The sequence below is a fragment of the Canis lupus genome, chromosome 2, assembly GCF_011100685.1.
Source record: "Canis lupus familiaris isolate Mischka breed German Shepherd chromosome 2, alternate assembly UU_Cfam_GSD_1.0, whole genome shotgun sequence".
Taxonomy (NCBI): Eukaryota; Metazoa; Chordata; class Mammalia; order Carnivora; family Canidae; genus Canis; species Canis lupus.
In genome coordinates, this window is record NC_049223.1 from 42,309,628 (window position 1) to 42,326,836 (window position 17,209).

At 37.9% G+C, this 17,209-nt stretch overlaps 1 protein-coding gene across 4 annotated transcripts in view; it reads left to right on the forward strand.

Annotated features, from left to right (window-relative positions):
* IL31RA (interleukin 31 receptor A) overlaps window positions 1–17,209 on the forward strand; it is an 85,168-nt gene that overhangs the window by 29,925 nt on the left and 38,034 nt on the right. For 3 of the 4 annotated variants that reach the window (XM_038530620.1, XM_038530621.1, XM_038530623.1), the window contains 2 exons: window positions 1,114–1,204; window positions 14,085–14,202. In XM_038530620.1, the coding sequence (XP_038386548.1) occupies window positions 1,147–1,204; window positions 14,085–14,202 (176 nt within the window). In that variant the 5' untranslated portion in view covers window positions 1,114–1,146. The remainder of the gene's footprint in view (window positions 1–1,113; window positions 1,205–14,084; window positions 14,203–17,209) is intronic. The other variant, XM_038530622.1, reaches the window with a different exon arrangement.

The window sequence follows — 17,209 nt, forward strand, 5'->3', positions numbered from 1 at the left end:
TCTTTTTTTTCCCCCTCTAATGATCTGTCAGATGAAATGTGGCATCCTTTATTTCTTCCAAAAATGAGTTACTGCTTTTCCATTTGCTTCATCCTTAGATTATCCCACCATCTCTCTGTGGGATGAGATGAAGAGTCAGCAAACTTTTTGTTCTAATTAATTCCATTAACAGTATTTTATGTCTATCATGTACCAGTAGGTACTTAAATTCTTAGCTTCAAAGAGGAATAAGAGAAGCTTCACTATTCAGAAGCTCTCTCTACATAGAGAAGCCAACTGGTAACACCATTCTGTCTGGCACATGCAATAGGATATGTTGCAGGGTGAGGGGTTGGTGCACAACTCCATCTCTGGGGTAGGGAGAAGTATAGAGGTTAGCCTTAAGGATAAGTCTGGAAGACTGAATTAATTTGCCAAGAATGAGGGGAAAAGGACATTGTAGGCAGAAGGAACCACATGAGCAAAACATGGGGATGTTGAAATACCGTGGCACTTTTGGGAGATTAGGAGTCATTCCATTTGGCTGCAGGGCTTAGGGCCTGAGGCAGAGACAAGATGATGGTCTCAGATCTCTACAACTCACAGTACTTTTTTTTTTTTGGTGGCTGGTATTCTTTTCAAGTTATAGAGTGGAATGAATTATGGACAAATTAAATATTGAGTGGGATTGATGAAGTAATTGTGAAGGGTCTATGTGATAACTAAAAGTATAAAATAAGAAAAAAAAATAAAGGACTCTTCCTTAAAAACCCCAGAATATGCTTGTCACTGGAAATAGAGTTGTTTAAAGGAGAGGAGGATCATAGGGGAAGAGAGGAAAAAATAAAACAAGACAGAATCAGGAAGGGAGACAAACCATAAGAGACTTTTAATCATAGCAAACAAACTGAGGATCACTGGAGGGGAGTGGAGTGGGAATATGGGGTCCCTGGGTGATGGACATTAAGGAGCGCATGTGATGTAATGAACCCTCGGTGTTATGTAAAACTGATGGATCACTGACCTCTATCTCTGAAATAAATAAAACATTATAGTTAATTAATTAAATTTAAATACAACTTAAAAAAATAAAAACAAAAGAGGAAACTAACTTTTGACCAGTGACATTTTCAGTTCTCTTCTCAGCCTTCCTGCATTAACTTGGGGATGATGTGGGCCAAGGTACTATGGATGCTCCTTCTACTCTGTAAACTCAGCCTGGCAGGTAGGTTGACTTTTTCCCTTTTATAGATTATCTGATTTTTATTAACTTCTTTGTACAAGAACTATTAATTTGAGTGCAAAGGGACACCTGGACCATGGGCATAAGTAGATGAGCAACAAGAGGTTTTTGAACTCCCTGAATTTGTGTGGATAGGTGTGTGCATGTTGATGTACACATATCTGTGTGCAAATTTGGCAAGATGGCCTATCATATTTTCAGAGGATAATATGACCCCCCCAAAAGGTTGAGATCCACTGTTTTAGCATGATAGTAAGTTCTTATCTCAATAGTTTTTGTGTTAGGAGGAGTGGTTTCATGTAAAACACACACATAAAAACAAAAATATAATTTTCACAGTATTTTCAATAATTCCCAAGGACATAAAGGGAAATGATGAAATAACACATTTTCACAATGGTCTAACTCAAGACTACAGGCCTAATATCCATAGAGTACATAATGGATTTAATATCCATTAGTTTGATTGCATCTAAGTATTAACAGCAGAGAAGAAAAGTGGGGACTGGGGACTGGGAACATAGAAAAGGCATCATGTCATGTACCAGTTTACACACTGAATGGCTTAAAAGGCAGAAATTTATTTTCTCATAGTTCTGGAGGCTGGAAGTCAAAGTGCCCACAGGGTTGATTTTCTGACACCTCTCTCCTTGGTACATAAGTAGCATTCCTTTCCATGGCTTTTCATATGGTCATCCCTCTGTGTGTTCTAATCTCTTAGGATTTTAAAGAACACCAATCAATTTGGATTAGGGAATACCCTAATGGCCTCATGTTAACTAATACCTCCTTAAAAACCCTATCTCCAAATAGAATCATTTTCTGAGGTAATGGGGGTTAGGGCCTCAACATATGCATTTGGGTGTATATAATTAAGACTGTAACATTTGGTAATTGAAGGTGACCAAGGGGCAGTAGTGATCCACAGAAAATATCTTCCAGACGTCTTCTCTGGGACGGCCTGCCTTATAGCCACCCCTGGGGTATACCTGTGGTGCTTAGGAGTTTTATAGACACTATAGGCATGTAGGCCTGTATCTCTCAGTCTCATCTAGCCTCTCCTCACCAGCTTAGAAACCAAAAATTTGCCCCACTTATCCAATTTACAGTTCAAAATATGTGTATCATGGCTTTCATCAACTCACCCTTCCCCTTATCTTTTTCTTCTATCTCTGGCTTCTTCTCTTCTTATTACCTTTTACTTAAACCATGTTCTGTGCAATTGGTCCAGTTTCCACCTGACTTCCCTTCTAGAATATCTTTCCCTAGGTTTCTGATCAGCCCTGTTCTTCTTCTTTTTCGAGACATTTTTCAAAACACTAACTTGCAACAGTGCATCAGGAGCATATAGGGAAGAAGGGAGATCAAAGATATTTAATTTTGAAAAATATTCTTTTTTCATGTGGGAAATTCTCTGATAAACATGAATATTCTTCTCATCTTTCTTAGAGGAAAGCTAATGAATATTTCCCCTTAGTTCTAGACATAGGAGAAATAGATAGTCTTAGAAACATAGGAATATAGTTAAAGCTTCTTTTTTGAACATGTTGGGGAAGGATAGATATGCAAAATGGCAAATCTAGCCTTCAGATGCCCATTTTTAAAAAATAAAAATTCTGGCTTTTTAAAAAAAATGTTTTATTTACTTATTCATGAGAGACAGAGAGAGAGAGAGAGAGAGAGGCAGAGACATAGGCAGAGGGAGAAGCAGGCTCCATGAAAGAAGCCCGACATAGGGTCTCCAGGATCACACCCTGGGCCAAAGGCGACACTAAACCGCTGAGCCACCCGGGCTGCCCAAAATTCTGTTTTTGAATAGTCTTAGATTGATAGAAAACTTGTGAAGATAGTACAATTTTTGTATACCCCTCAACCAACTGCCCCCATTGTTAATACCTTATAATACATTTGCCAAAACTAAGGAAGTGATATTGACACATTATTATAGACTAAATTCCAGACTTTATTTGGATTTCACTAGTTTTTTCATTAATGTTCTTTCTGTTCCAGGATTGAATTCAGGGTACTATATTGCATTGCATTGTCACATCTCTCTGATCTCTTGTGGTCTGTGACAGTTTCTTAGTTTTTCCTTACTTCTCATGATCTTATTAAAACTTTTGAGTACTTGCCAGTACTCCTGAGCTTTTATAAAAAGTATAACAGAGGTGAAGTGCCCTTTGTGCCCTATCACATGTTTGTAACAGTTTTCAGATATAGAGTTGATACTAGAATTAGGGATAGTGGATAAGACTTAAAATCAGTACCCTGTATGCCAGTAAGGGGAAAGGGAGGATGATAGAGATGTAGGCTCTGTGAATACTGGTGGTTCTACTACATACATAAAGTAAAAGCTGTTAGGATATGCGGGATCACACCAGGTAACTGGCAAAAATGTAATTGTAAGTAAAGCAAGTATGTTAAAGTGAAGCCTAACATTATTTGTTATCTGGTTCCTTATTCCAGTTCTTCCCATCCCCAAATGGTGATAAAACTAATCTCAAATGGCCTAAGATACATGTGTAGAACTTGAATTCATGAGGACACATGAAGAGAAGAAAGAAAACTACTGATTAAATGAATTATTCTCCCAAGTCTTAGCATCCTGGATTTTTAAAGCAGACTGTCTCTTTTTTCACATTACTCAGGGAAGTCGTTCATGCTGTGAAAATCTCAGTGTTTAAAATGGCAAATTCTATATGTCTATCAGAAGTAGGCAGGAGCCCAGGGTGATGAAGGCTCTACCATCTTAAGACACTATCATCTCAGCATGAATTTGCAGAGTGTGCAGGAACAGAGGAAGGAGAGAAAGGAGAATCATACACCAGAACTTAAACGCTCCTCTTATGTCACTGGCCAGAGCAAGTCATATGGCCACACCTAATTTCAAGGAGGCAAGAAAATAAAATCTTGCCATATGTCCAAGAAGGGGAGATATTGATAAACATTGGAAACACAACTGAACATATATTTTATTCATCACAGATCTTTTCTGTAATACCTGGGTAGGGGATCAGAATATTCCCTTGCAAAATATGCCACTTTGACGTGAGGATTATTTTGATATGGAAACACATGATGAGAATCAACAGATTCAGAAATGAAGGCTACTCCATGAGTTTCCTACCTGTATTTACCTTCCTGTAGTTTACTACCCTTAAAAACCTAAATTCCAGGGATCCCTGGGTGGCTCAGTGGTTTAGCACCTGCCTTCAGCCCAGGGTGTGGTCCTGGAGTCCTGGGATCGAGTCCCACATCGGGCTCCCTGCATGGAGCCTGCTTCTCCCTTTGCCTGTATCTCTGTCTCTCTCTTTTCCTCTCTCTGTCTCTCATGAATAAATAAATAAAAATATTTTAAAAAGACTAAATTCCTTTTCCTTTGTTTTGTCTCTTCTGCACAAATTTATTGTATTTTTGTTAAGATACTGTGTGAGCCTGTGATCTAACCACCTCTTTGAGTTACTCTTCATTGACGTTTCTCCTGTATGAATTGTGCTTCATGCATTAATAAACTGTTTTTCTTTTTTTTAATCTGTCTTTTGTTAATCTCATCTTTAAGGTTCCAGCTGCAGAACCTAGGAGGGTAGAAGAAATAAGATTTTTTTCTTCTTAAATTCCAATATCTTTATAAGTATATTGCTTTCTGGTGCTTGCTTTGGCAGCACATATACTGAAAAAGAATATTGTTTTCTGGGATGCCTGGGTGGCTCAGCGGTTTGGCACCTGCCTTTGGCTCAGGGTGTGATCCCACAGTACTGGGGTCAAGTCCCGCATTGGGCTCCCTGCATGGAGCCTGCTTCTCCCTCTGCCTATGTCTCTGCCCCACCCCTCTCTGTGTCTCTCATGAATAAATAAATAAAATATTAAAAAAGAATATTGCTTTCTTGTCCTATTCCAAGCAGTAAGGATAAGACAAATGTAGTTTCATTTATAATAAGCTCACGTAGAGTAGAATATCATTCTTTTTTTTTAAGATTTTATTTATTCATGATAGACATAGAGAGAGAGAGGCAGAGACACAGGCAGAGGGAGAAGCAGGCTCCATGCCAGGAGCCTGACGTGGGACTCGATCCTGAGACTCCAGGATAGCACCCTGGACCAAAGGCAGGTGCCAAACCGCTGAGCCACCCAGGGATCCCCTACAATATCATTCTTAAAACAATTTTTTCCTGATACCCATGGAACCAGATGTTTGACTGAGATGCAGTAAAAAAATGGAGGCTCTAATTGCTAGGATAAACAAGGCAGAAGAGACAGTGATATAGAAGACAAAATGATGGGAAGTAAGGAAGCTGAGAAAAAGAGAGAAAAACAACTAGTGGATCATGAGTGGAGAAATCAGTGATTCTGTAAAGCACAATAATATTCTAATAGGGGTCCCAGAAGATAAGCGAAGATAAGGGAGTGGGGGGGTGGAGGAGGTGGGGTCGGGGCAGAAGGCTTATTTGAACAAATTATAGCTGAGAACTTCCCTAATCTGGGGAAGGAAATAGGCATTTAAGTCCACAAGGCACTCAAAATCAATAAAAATGGTCAACACTCTGACATATAATAATGAAGCTTGCAAATTTCAGAGATAAAAAGAAAATCCTGAAAGCAGCTCCAGGACAAGAGGTCCTTAACCTATAAGGGTAGAAACATAAGGCTGGCAGCAGACCTGTCCACAGAGACCTGGCAGGCCGAAAAAGACTGGCATGATATATTCAAGGTGCTAAATGAGAAAAATATGCAGCCAAGAATCCTTTATTCAGCAAGGCTGTCATTCATAATGGAAGGAGAGATAAAGAGCTTCCAGGACAAACAGAAACTAAAAGAATTTGTGATCACTAAACCATCCCTGCAAGAAATATTAAAGGGGATCATTTGAACAAAGAGCCCAAAAATCACAAAGACCAAAAAAGAACAGAGTCAGTCTACAGAAACAGTGGCTTTGCAGGTAATACAATGGCACTAAATTCATATCTTTCAATAATAATTCTGAATGTATATGGGCTAAAAATGCTCCAATCCAAAGCCAGAGTATCATACTGGATTAAAAACAAAACCTATCAATATACTGTCTACAAGAGACTCATTTTAGACACACAGACACCTCCATATTGAAGGTGAGGTCATGGAGAATGACTTATCATGCTAATGGTACCTCGGTCTTTTTAAGCATTTGGACTTAGAGATCACTGTCTTTGTCATGGTTTTTAGCATGCATGCAGTAAAGACAGAAAATCTTTTTAAAAATTTGTTGTATTTTAATTACAATCTAGTTACCATACAGTTATATTAGTTTCAGGTGTACTGTATAGTGATTCAACAATTCCATATATCACCCAGTGTTCATCATGACAAGTGCCTTCTTTAATCCCTATCACCTATTTCACCCATTCACCCACCCACCTCTCCTCAGGTAATCATTAGTTTATTTTTTAAGAGTCTGCTTTTTGGTTTATTTCTCTCTCTTTGTTCCCTTTGCTCATATGTTTTGTTTCTTGAATTCCACATATGAGTGAAATCATATAGTATTTGTCTTTCTATGACTTATTTTTCTTAGGATTATACTCTATACCTCCATCCATGTTATTACAAATGGCAAGATTATTTTTTATGGCTGAATATTATTGTATTTATTTATTTATATCACACTTTATCTATCATTGGACACGAGCTGCTTCATATCTTGGCTATTATAAATCTGCAATAAACATAGGGGTGCATGAATACTTTTGAATTAGTGTTTTGTATTTTTTTGGGTAAATATCCAATAGTGTGATTACTGGATTAGAGGGTACTTCTATTTTTAACTTTTTGAGGAAGCTCCATACTATTTTCCACAGTGGCATTCCTAGTTTGCATTTCCACCAACAACAGTACAAGAGGGCTCCTTTTTCTCTACATCCTCACCAACACTTATTCTTTATTGTTTTTGATTTAGCCATTTTGACAGGTGTGATGATAAGTGATGTTGAACATCTTTTTATGTATTAGTTGACCATCTGGATGCCTCCTTTGGAGAAATGTCCGTTCATGTCTTCTGCCAATTTTTTTTCTGCCAATTTTTTAATTGAATTATTTTCTTTTTGAGTGTTGAATTGTATCAGTTCTTTATATATTTCAGATAAGAACCTTTTATCAGAGATGTCATTTGCAAATATATTATCCCATTCAGTGGATTGTCTTTTGGTTTTGTTGATTGTTTCCTTTGCTGTGCTGAAGCATTTTATTTTGATGAAGTCTCAACAGTTTATTTTTGCTTTTATTTCCCTTGCTTCAGGAGACCTATCTAGAAAAATATTGCTACAACCAATGTCATAGAAATTACCACCTATGCTCTCTTCTAGGATTTTTATGGTTTCAGGTCTCACATTTAGGTCTTCAATCCATTTTGAATTTATTTTTGTGTATGGTGTAAGAAAATGGTCCAGTTTCATTCTTTTGCATGTTGCTGTTTAGTTTTCCCAACACCATTTGTTGAAGAGACTGTCTTTTTCCCATTGGATATTTGTTCCTGCTTTGTTGAAGAATCCCTGACCATATAATTGTGGGTTTATTTCTAAGTTTTCTTTTTTTTTTAAGTCTTTATTTAGTTCAGAGAGAGAGAGAGAGAGCACCAGTGGAGAGGAGGGTCAGAGGGAGAGGGAAAAGTAGACTCCCCACAGAGCAGGAAGTCCAATATAGGGTTCGATCCCAGGACCCTGAGATCACAACCTGAGCTGAAGGCAAAGCTCAACCAACTGAGCCATGCAGGTACTCCTATTTTTAAGTTTCCTATTCTGTTCTGATTTATGTGTCTATATTTATGTCAGTACCATACTATTTTGATTACTACAGCTTTGTAGTGTAACTAGAACTCTGGAATTGTGATGCCTCCAGCTTTGCTTTTCTTTTCCAAACAAAATTGCTTTGACTCTTTGAGGTCTTTTGTGGTTCCATACAAATTTTAGGATTGTTTGTTTTGGTTCTATGAAAAATGTTGTTATTTTGATAGGGATTGTATTAAATGTGTATATTGCTTTGGGTAGGATAGACATTTTAGTGGTATTTTTTCTTCCAGTCTTCCATTTTTTTGTGTCATCTTCAATTTCTTTCATTAATGTTATATAGTTTTCAGAATACAGGTCTTTCACCTCCTTGGTTAAGCTTATTCCTAGGTACTTTATTATTTTTGGTGTAATTGTAAATGGGATTGCTTTCTTAATTTCTCTTTCTGTGGCTTCATTATTAGTGTATAGAAATGCAACAGATTTTTGTACATTGATTCTGTCTCCTGAGACTTCAGTGAATTCATTGATCAATACTAGTAGTTTTTTTGTGTAGTCTTTAGCATTTTCTTTTTTTTTTTTAAAGATTTTATTTATTTACTCATGAGAGACACAGAGAGAAAGAGGCAGAGACACAGGCAGAGGGAGAAGTAGGCTCCGTGCGGGGAGACCCATCCCGGGTCTCCAGGATCATGCCCTGGGCTGAAGGCAGGCGCTAAACTGCTCAGCCACCCGGGCTGCCCTCTTTAGCATTTTCTATATATAGTATCATGTCATCTGCAAATAGTGAAAGTTTTACTTCTTCCTTACCAATTTGGATACCTTTTATTTCTTTTTATTATCTGTTTTCTGTGGTTAGGATTCCCAGTATTATGTTGAATAAAAGTGGTGAGAGTGGACATCTTTGTCTTGTTCCTGATCGTAGGGGAAAAGTTCTCAGTTTTTTCCCATTGAATAGGATGTTGGCTGTGGGTTTTTCCATATAAGGCCTTGTTATAATGAGGTATGTTCCCTCTATATCTACTTTGTTGAGAGTTTTTATCATAAATGGGTTATACTTTGTTAAATGGTTTTTCTGCATCTATTGAAATGATCATATGGTTTTTATCATTTCTCTTTAAATATGATGTGTATCACATTGATTGATTTGAGAATATTCAATCACCCCTGCAATCTTGGGATAAATCCTACTGGATTGTGGTGAACGATTTCTTTTAATGTATCATTGGATTCAATTTGCTGGTATCCCATTGAGGATTTTTACATCTATATTCATCAAAGATATTGGCCTGTAGTTCTCTTTTTTTTGGTGGATTTGTCTGGTTTTGGTATTAGGGTGGTTCTTGCCTCATAGAATGAATTTGGAAATTTACCTTCCTTTTCTATTTTTTGGAATAGTTTGAGAAGAATACATATTAACTCTTGTGTAAATGTTTGTTAGAATTCACCTGTGGAGCCATCTGATTCTGGACTTTTGTTTCCTTGGAGTTTTTTGATTACTAACTCAATTTCCTTTCTAGTAATGAATCTGTTCAGATTTTCTATTTCTTCCTATTTCAGTTTTGATAATTTTATGTTTCTAGGAATTTATCCATTTCTTCTAGGTTGTCCAGTTTGTTGGCACATAATTTTTCGTAACATTCTCTTACATTTGTTTGTCTTTCTGTGGTGTGGGTTGTTATTTCTCCTTTTACATTTGTGATTCTGTTGAGCGCTCTCTCTCTCTCTCTCTCTCTCTCTCTCTTTTGATGAGTCTGGCTAGACATTTATCAATTTTATTGACCTTTTCAAAGAACCATCTCCTGGTCATTGATCTGTTGGATTGTTTTTTAGTTCCTTTATCATTTATTTCTGTTCTAATCTTTATTATTTCCTTCCTTCTGCTGGTTTTGGATTTTATTTGTTATTTTTCTAGCTCCTAATTTAGGTGTAAGTTTAGATTGTTTATTTGAGACATTTTTTGCTTCTTGAAATAGGCCTGTATTGCTATAAACTTCCCTCTTAGATCCCATTTTTCTATGTCCCAAATATTTGGACTGTTCTATTTGTAACTTTTTTTCTCTTGCCGCTTTTATGATATTTTTCTTCATCACGACTTTTTACGATTTTAATTACTATGTGTCTTGTGTGGATCTCCTGCATTGATTTTTTTTGGGGGAAGTGGGGTGGTTCTCTGTGCCTCTTGGACCTGGATATATGTTTCTTTTCCCAGATTAGGGAATTTTTTCAGCTATTATTTCTTCAGATAAATTTTTGCCCCCCTTTCTACTCTTTTCTTCCCTGCTATTCCTATAATGCAAGTGTTAATCAGACTTGATGGAGTCACTGAATTCCCTAAGACTGTTCTCAAATTGCATAGTTTTTTCCCTCTCATTTGCTCAGTTTGGTTACTTTCTATTACTCTGTCTTCTAGGTCATTAATTCATTCCTCTCTTTCATTTAGCCTTCTATTTATTACATTAAGTGTATTTTTAATTTCATTTATTGTGGTCTTTATCTCTGATTTATTCTTTTTTTTAATCTTTTTGTTAAGTGTCTCACTGATACCCTCTACTCTTTTCTAAAGTCCAATGAGTATCTTTATGGTCATTACTATAGATTCTCTATCAGGCATATTATGTCTGTTTTGCTTAGGTCTCTTGCTGTGTATTGGTCCAATTCTTTCACTTGGATATATTTCTCTGTCTTCTCATTTTTTGTAATTGTCTGTGTCTTTCTATGTGTAAGGTAAGTCAGCTATAGCTCCTGTTCTTAAAGGTAATGGCCATATGAAAAAGAGGTCCTAAAGTGCCTTGCAATGCACCATTCCCTGCTCCCCAGGACCTAGCTCTTTAGGGAGTTTCTCCTGTGGGTATTGCATTTGCCTTGTTGCATTCTTATCTTTTTTTGCATCAGTTTAGTTGTCTGAAGTGGCTCTCTCTGCCTGTTGTGAGTAGTGTTTGGTTCCTGGCAGGTGTAGCCTGCATTTAAACAAAGTACATGCTGGTCTGCCTTCTACTTTAGACCTGGAGCTGCTGCTATTGGTACTGGCCAGCCTAAGCAGATCTGCAAAGGACACTGTCTGAAGGTCTTGGACTTTTAATAAGGTGTGCCTTAGGCTTTTTCAGAGTCTGCCGCCATCATGACCAAGGCTCTGCAAAAGGCACAGGTTAAGAGATGTAGCACTAGTGAGGTTTATATTGATCTTTTGTGGGAGGGGCTCCACAGTGCTGGGACTGAGGCAAGTGTGACTGGAAAGGGCAGATCCATTGAAGCATGGGGTGGGGGACTTGTTGCAAGCAAGTTAGGTAGGGAGTGTGGGCAAATTACTGGTTCCCATAGGTGGCTATGAGTTTATGCTGGGAGGCAGGGGTGTGAAATGGTGCCTACCAACTCCTTTGTTACTGGAGGAGTCTTTCTGAAGTCCCTAACTAATAGGTGCTTCAAGGATGGAGTGTAGCATTCAGAGGAAAGCAGCTTCTCAAGAAACAGCTGGGAGTATTGACACAATATGCAGTCACCAAGCTCTCCCTCATTCTTATTTATTATTCCCAGGGGCTACTTTACCCATGTGGACAATTCTCATTTCATAGAACAAATATATGAATAAATATACAAATTCAAAAATCCTAGACTTAAACAAAACAGTGAATGCCATCCATTCTGGAACCATTTATTGCTTGCTACCTTTTTGTTAGAAGTTAATGCCTCTGACAGAGGTGAAATAAATATAGTGTGGGTTAGGTGTGCAAAGAAAATAAAACATCCTTATAGTCTATGATCAAACTAATCAATTCCAAAAGTTCCTTCTACCCTGGAAAGCCAGGCAGAGTTGAGAGGAGGAGGGGAGAGTGGGCAGCACTCTTATTTGTTAACTTGGCTCAGTTTCTTCTGGTTTGTAGTGTCTTTCAGCTAATTTAGTCTCTCTGGTGCAAATGCTCACTTTCCAGAGTTCCTGCCTTTCCCCTGCTCCTCTTTAAGATGGTATCTGGGTATATGATCAGAGTTTATATGACTGACTGCAGAGCGTCTGGTAAGGGATTGTGAATCTATGTAAGAAAGTCTTTGTGTTGCCTTCTGGTCTTCTCTGGACTGCCTGCTTTGGTCTCATGCTTTCTCTGCTATCTATTGCAGGACAGGTGGCTTTGTCTAGACTTTGAGGCATCAAATTAGCACCTGTTCCTGAAGCTCATGTCCCATTTGTTTTCCTGTGCTCCTGAAGTCTTCCGTGTGCAGAAGTTTCTTCATCTAAATCCCAGGCCTGGACCAACATCACACATCTATACCCACTCCCCACCCTGAGATACCAGGGACTTCAGGATCTCTGCATGCCCTTGCCTGTATAGAGCTGCTGCCTCAGCTTACACTGTGCCATTGCAGTGTTAGGACTTCTGCATTATGCTGGAGTTGAAGCTGAGTGGAGCATAAGTCTTCTTTTATTTATTTTTTATTTTTTTATTTTTAAAATATTTTATTTATACATAAGAGACACACAGAGAGAGAGAAAGAGAAAGACAGAGACACAGGCAGAGGGAGAAGCAGGCCCCATACAGGGAGCCCGATGTGGGACTCGATCCCGAGTCTCCAAGATCATACCCTGGGCCGAAGGCAGTGCTAACCTCTGAGCCACCCAGGGATCCAATAAGGCTTCTTTTAGATTAAAGGCTTGTGACCTGCCCCAGGCTGTGCCTGATGAAGTAGGTCACCAGCCCAGATGATCTTGTTTCACAGATCCATCTGTGTGTTTCTACTGCTCCACCAAGAACACTGACATCTGAGCTCCTTGCTCTACCTTACTTTCATTGTCTCTCCACCCATCCCCATGAGTATTTTACTTGCTAGAAGTGATGGGCTTTTTCCTATTTCTTGTCTTGCGAGGACTTCTTCCTAGATGCACTGAAGCTTTACTTTGATATGAAAAGGTAACCTAAGTTGTCTTCCTCTCCCAAAAATGCCTGCTTCTTAAAATTGGTTTTACTAAAGACTCAAAAAGAAGTTAGTTTCAGTCTCAGAACTGAACATTGCCCTTAGTTTAGATTTGCCTTTGTTCTTAATTATGTATGTGTATATGTCCATGGATGAGTGTGTAGATTAACCCCTTGTCATTTGGTGAAATGTCTGGACCACTTCTCAAAATAATATGTGGGCAGCCCGGGTGGCTCAGCGGTTTAGCACTGTCTTCAGCCCAGGGCCTGATTCTGAAGACCCGGGATCGAGTCCCACGTCAGGCTCCCCTGCATGGAGCCTGCTTCTCCCTCTGCCTATGTCTCTGCCTCTCTCTCTCTCTCTCTCTCTCTCTCTCTCTCTTTATGTGTCTCTCATGAATCAATCAATCAAAAGAAAAGAAATAAGAAGGCCTAATAATTACTTTAATTATTAGTAATAGTTACAGTAGTATTTGATATTTTCAAGGTATTTGCAATAAATATAAATATAGTATGAAAATACTCTTTTGATGGTGACATCACAAGTAATGATTCAACTATAGATTGTTGACCACATTCATGATGAAAGGAAATTATTAATTTCAACAATAAACTAGTGAAAATATTTTCCTCTTTAAGTTCATGTACCCATAGATTGTATCTCTGGACCCTTGCAGGGTCTAGATCCATATTCTAGATTGTATCTGATTTTCCTATGAAGGAATAGGTATTACTAGGTGAGAAACTACAAGGAGCAAGATTTATAAGCTATGAAAATACAGATAAGGATATTTTAGAAATTTTCTCTATTAATGCAGTCCTTTAGGGAAAAATTATTGATACATAAGTTTGAAGTGTGGTATAGTTGAATGTTTTGTGTTTTTCTCTTTTCCACATATCATCCATTGCCTAATTACCCGGACCGGTTCTAGCATATGATGCTTTATTTAGTATTTAACTAACACTTTATATTTACCTGGTATTTTAATATGAGTTTTGCTTCTCAAATATTATTTTTGAGTAAGATATAAAAAGTGTTTTTTAAAAAGTAGAAATCTAGTTCTTTGAGGGGGATATTTGAAGAGAGGGAGTTAGATTCTTTCGTTGGCCCTGAATGGGAGAATCTATTATCAACTAATCAAAAAAGACCAGCTTTGATCTGCCTATTTTCATGAAATGATTGTGTGTGTCTTTGTATTTATTTAGTTCTGCCAGCTAAGCCTGAGAACATTTCCTGTATCTTCTACTATGAGGAAAATTTTACTTGCACCTGGAGTCCAGAGAAAGAAGCCAGTTATACATGGTACAAAGTGAAGAGAACTTAGTAAGTATGGGAGCTTGTGTGCTATCAGTGGGAGTAAGGGAAGGAGGCAGAGACTCCTGGTTCATTCTTGGTTCTAGTCAATTATGAAGTGAAGTTTTTTCTCCATTACAGCTTCTTGATGACCCCTATTTGCGTTCATTGTCTGGGGTGACATCTTGGCTACTGTAGCCATGCTGACAGGATCTGTAGCTACAGAGGGAGAGGAGGTGTAACTTTATGATGACCTCCTCTGAGAAGCCCTGAATCGGCTGAGAGTAGTCACCAGTGGAAAAAAATCTGTTTGTTTACTATATTCAGCTATATTTGTCCTCTTTCCATAACGTGTCATAAAACTGTTCCTTTTTTATGGATCTAATTATAGTAAGTGAGGTTACAAACCCAGAACTAAGAGGCAAATTTTTCTCAGTTTGCCACTTATTTGCTTGTGACACTTGTCAAAAAGTATTCCACCCGGACAGTGATTCACACATTTGTCACTACCTCAAGCATCCCTTTTTATTCTAATTCTATTAGGATAAAAATTATAAAATTTTTATTATAATTCTAGCCAAAAGCTAGATGTTTTAGTGAGCATTTGCAGAGAATTTTTTGAAAATTTAAAAATAGCTCATAAAACCCTTTATGTCCTTCATGTTCCCCTAAGAATAAGGAAGCCCATGTTAGGAAATATTGAAAGATGATCTTTAAATTTTTTATGTTTCAAAAAGAAAGTCTGTAATTCCAAGTTTCTGTTTTGTTTTGTTTTTCAATACAAGATCTTATTTATATGTATTTTCCCTCTACCCCTTGGAAATTGGTAACTAGTGTTGTACGGAAAGTATACGTCATTTTTTATGGTAGGATAAAAGGAAAAAAGCAAACACTATCCTTTGCAGTACTCATATATCAATGATATGTCAGAGAGATGATTTAAAACAGAGGTCAGGAAACTTTTTCTATAAAGGGACAGATAGTAAATATTTTAGACCTAGAGGAGATTGTGTCTCTGTGAAAATATTTAACACTCCTGCTATAGCAGGAAAGCTGCCATAGACAATGTGTAAACCAATGGACCAGACTATTGTCCAGTAAAACTATTTGTGAACACTGAAATTTGAATTTCAAATAATTTTTACATGCCACAAAGTCTTTTCTTTTTATGTATTTTCCCCAACCATTTAACAATATAAAGCCTGTTTTTTTTTTTTAAAGATTTTATTTGTTTATTCATGAGAGACACAGAGAGAGAGGCAGAGACATAGGCAGAGGGAGAAGCAGGTTCTCTGTGGGGAGCCTGACATGGGACTCGATCCCAGGACCCCAGGATCACGACCTGAGCCAAAGGCAGACGCTCAACCACTGAGCCACCATATGTCCCTATAAAACCTGTTTTTAACCTGTGGGCCATACAAGAACAGGAAGTAGGCTATACTTGGCCTGCAGGCCTACTTTGCTGAGCCCTGCTTCTGAAAATGAGTGATAAAGGCCCAATAATCCATGGTCCAAGTGTTTTTATCTTCCCCCAGATTTATTAGTTCTAGGCCCAGTATTGAATAGAAAGTACCTGTAGAATGAAAATCTGGAACCTTAGTAAGTGTACTCCTGTTTTTTCTTTTAAGGAGTCATTCGACCTCTTCCATCACTCCCTGTGCATTATCATTCTCACCCATTGGTCATGTAAAAGTAGGAAGCACCTGGTTGTGTTTTCCTTAAGATTTTATTTATTTATTTCAGAGAGAGACAGAACACGAGCAGGTGGGGTGGCGGGAAGGGGCAGAGAGAGAGAGGGCCTAGCTGACTCCTCGCTGAGCAGGGAGCCCAATGTGGGGCTCAGTCCCACTACCCTGAGATCATGACCTGAGCTGAAGTCAGGTGCTTAACCAACTGAGCCACCCAGGTGCCCCAGGCCTTGGTGTTCTTAGGCCTGTATACAACCCTTATTGATGGCTCAGGCCTGCTGGGATCTCCAGGACTCCCAGACTGTTTGTACTTTTCTAAGCTTATCACTGAGAATATCTCTTCAAGGTAGAATGGGAAGATTTCTTGTGGATGGGATGATGTTGGGTCAGTGGTATGAACAAAAAAACCTACTGATGATCAGAAATGATAGGAATGGCTTTTTCCTTGGGAAAGAATAAGAGGAGTTGGGATGCCTTTCTGGAGGTAGTGACTTTTGAACTGAGAGGTAAAGGAGCTCTAGAGGTGCAGAAAAGGGAAGAAAGGGTATTTCTTAAAGGTTATAGCATGAATAGATGCAAAAATATTCAATTATAGTAATAGTACTAATAACAATGATAGTAACATCTCACTTTTTGACTAAGTGGCTGACATTTTAAAAGTACTTTATGTATATCAGCTTATTTCATCCTTCTAACAGTGCTATGTTATAGATATATTACTATTCTCATTTTAAAGATGAGTAAACTCAGGCATGGAGAGGTTAGGAAACTTGCCCAAGGCATAGGATTCAAACCTGGCCAGCTTTCAGAGCTTGTGCTTTTAACCACAAACCAATATTACTCTGGAGGCCATTTTTACACTGCACAATAACCATAGAAAGCCTTTAAAGTCTTTTTTACTTTCAAAATTTTATTATTCTATATATTTAAGCTCTGCTCCTTTGCCCTCAACCCCAGCCAACATTGGCATCTTGCAAAGTGGGGCCTTTTCTATTCTCTGCCTATTTCATCTCTGATATCATTCCCATAGCCATGGAGACTCTGACTATACCCACCCATCTGATTCCTACCAATCTTTGTACTTGTGTTCATTAAGTTGTAGTTTGATAGGATTTAAGTTACCTGTATGTCTAAGGAAAAAAATTTAATGAGTTGTCTGAAAACAATATATGCCAATGGTAAAAAATTCAATCTGAAAAATAAAAAGAATGTAAAAAAAACCTTGAAATTCCATCACTAAAGGTAATAACTTTAACATTTTGATGAATACTTTTCCAGACATCTCTAAGAATAGTTACTTTTTTTAAATGACTTCATTTTTTTAAAGATTTTATTTATTTAATCACAAA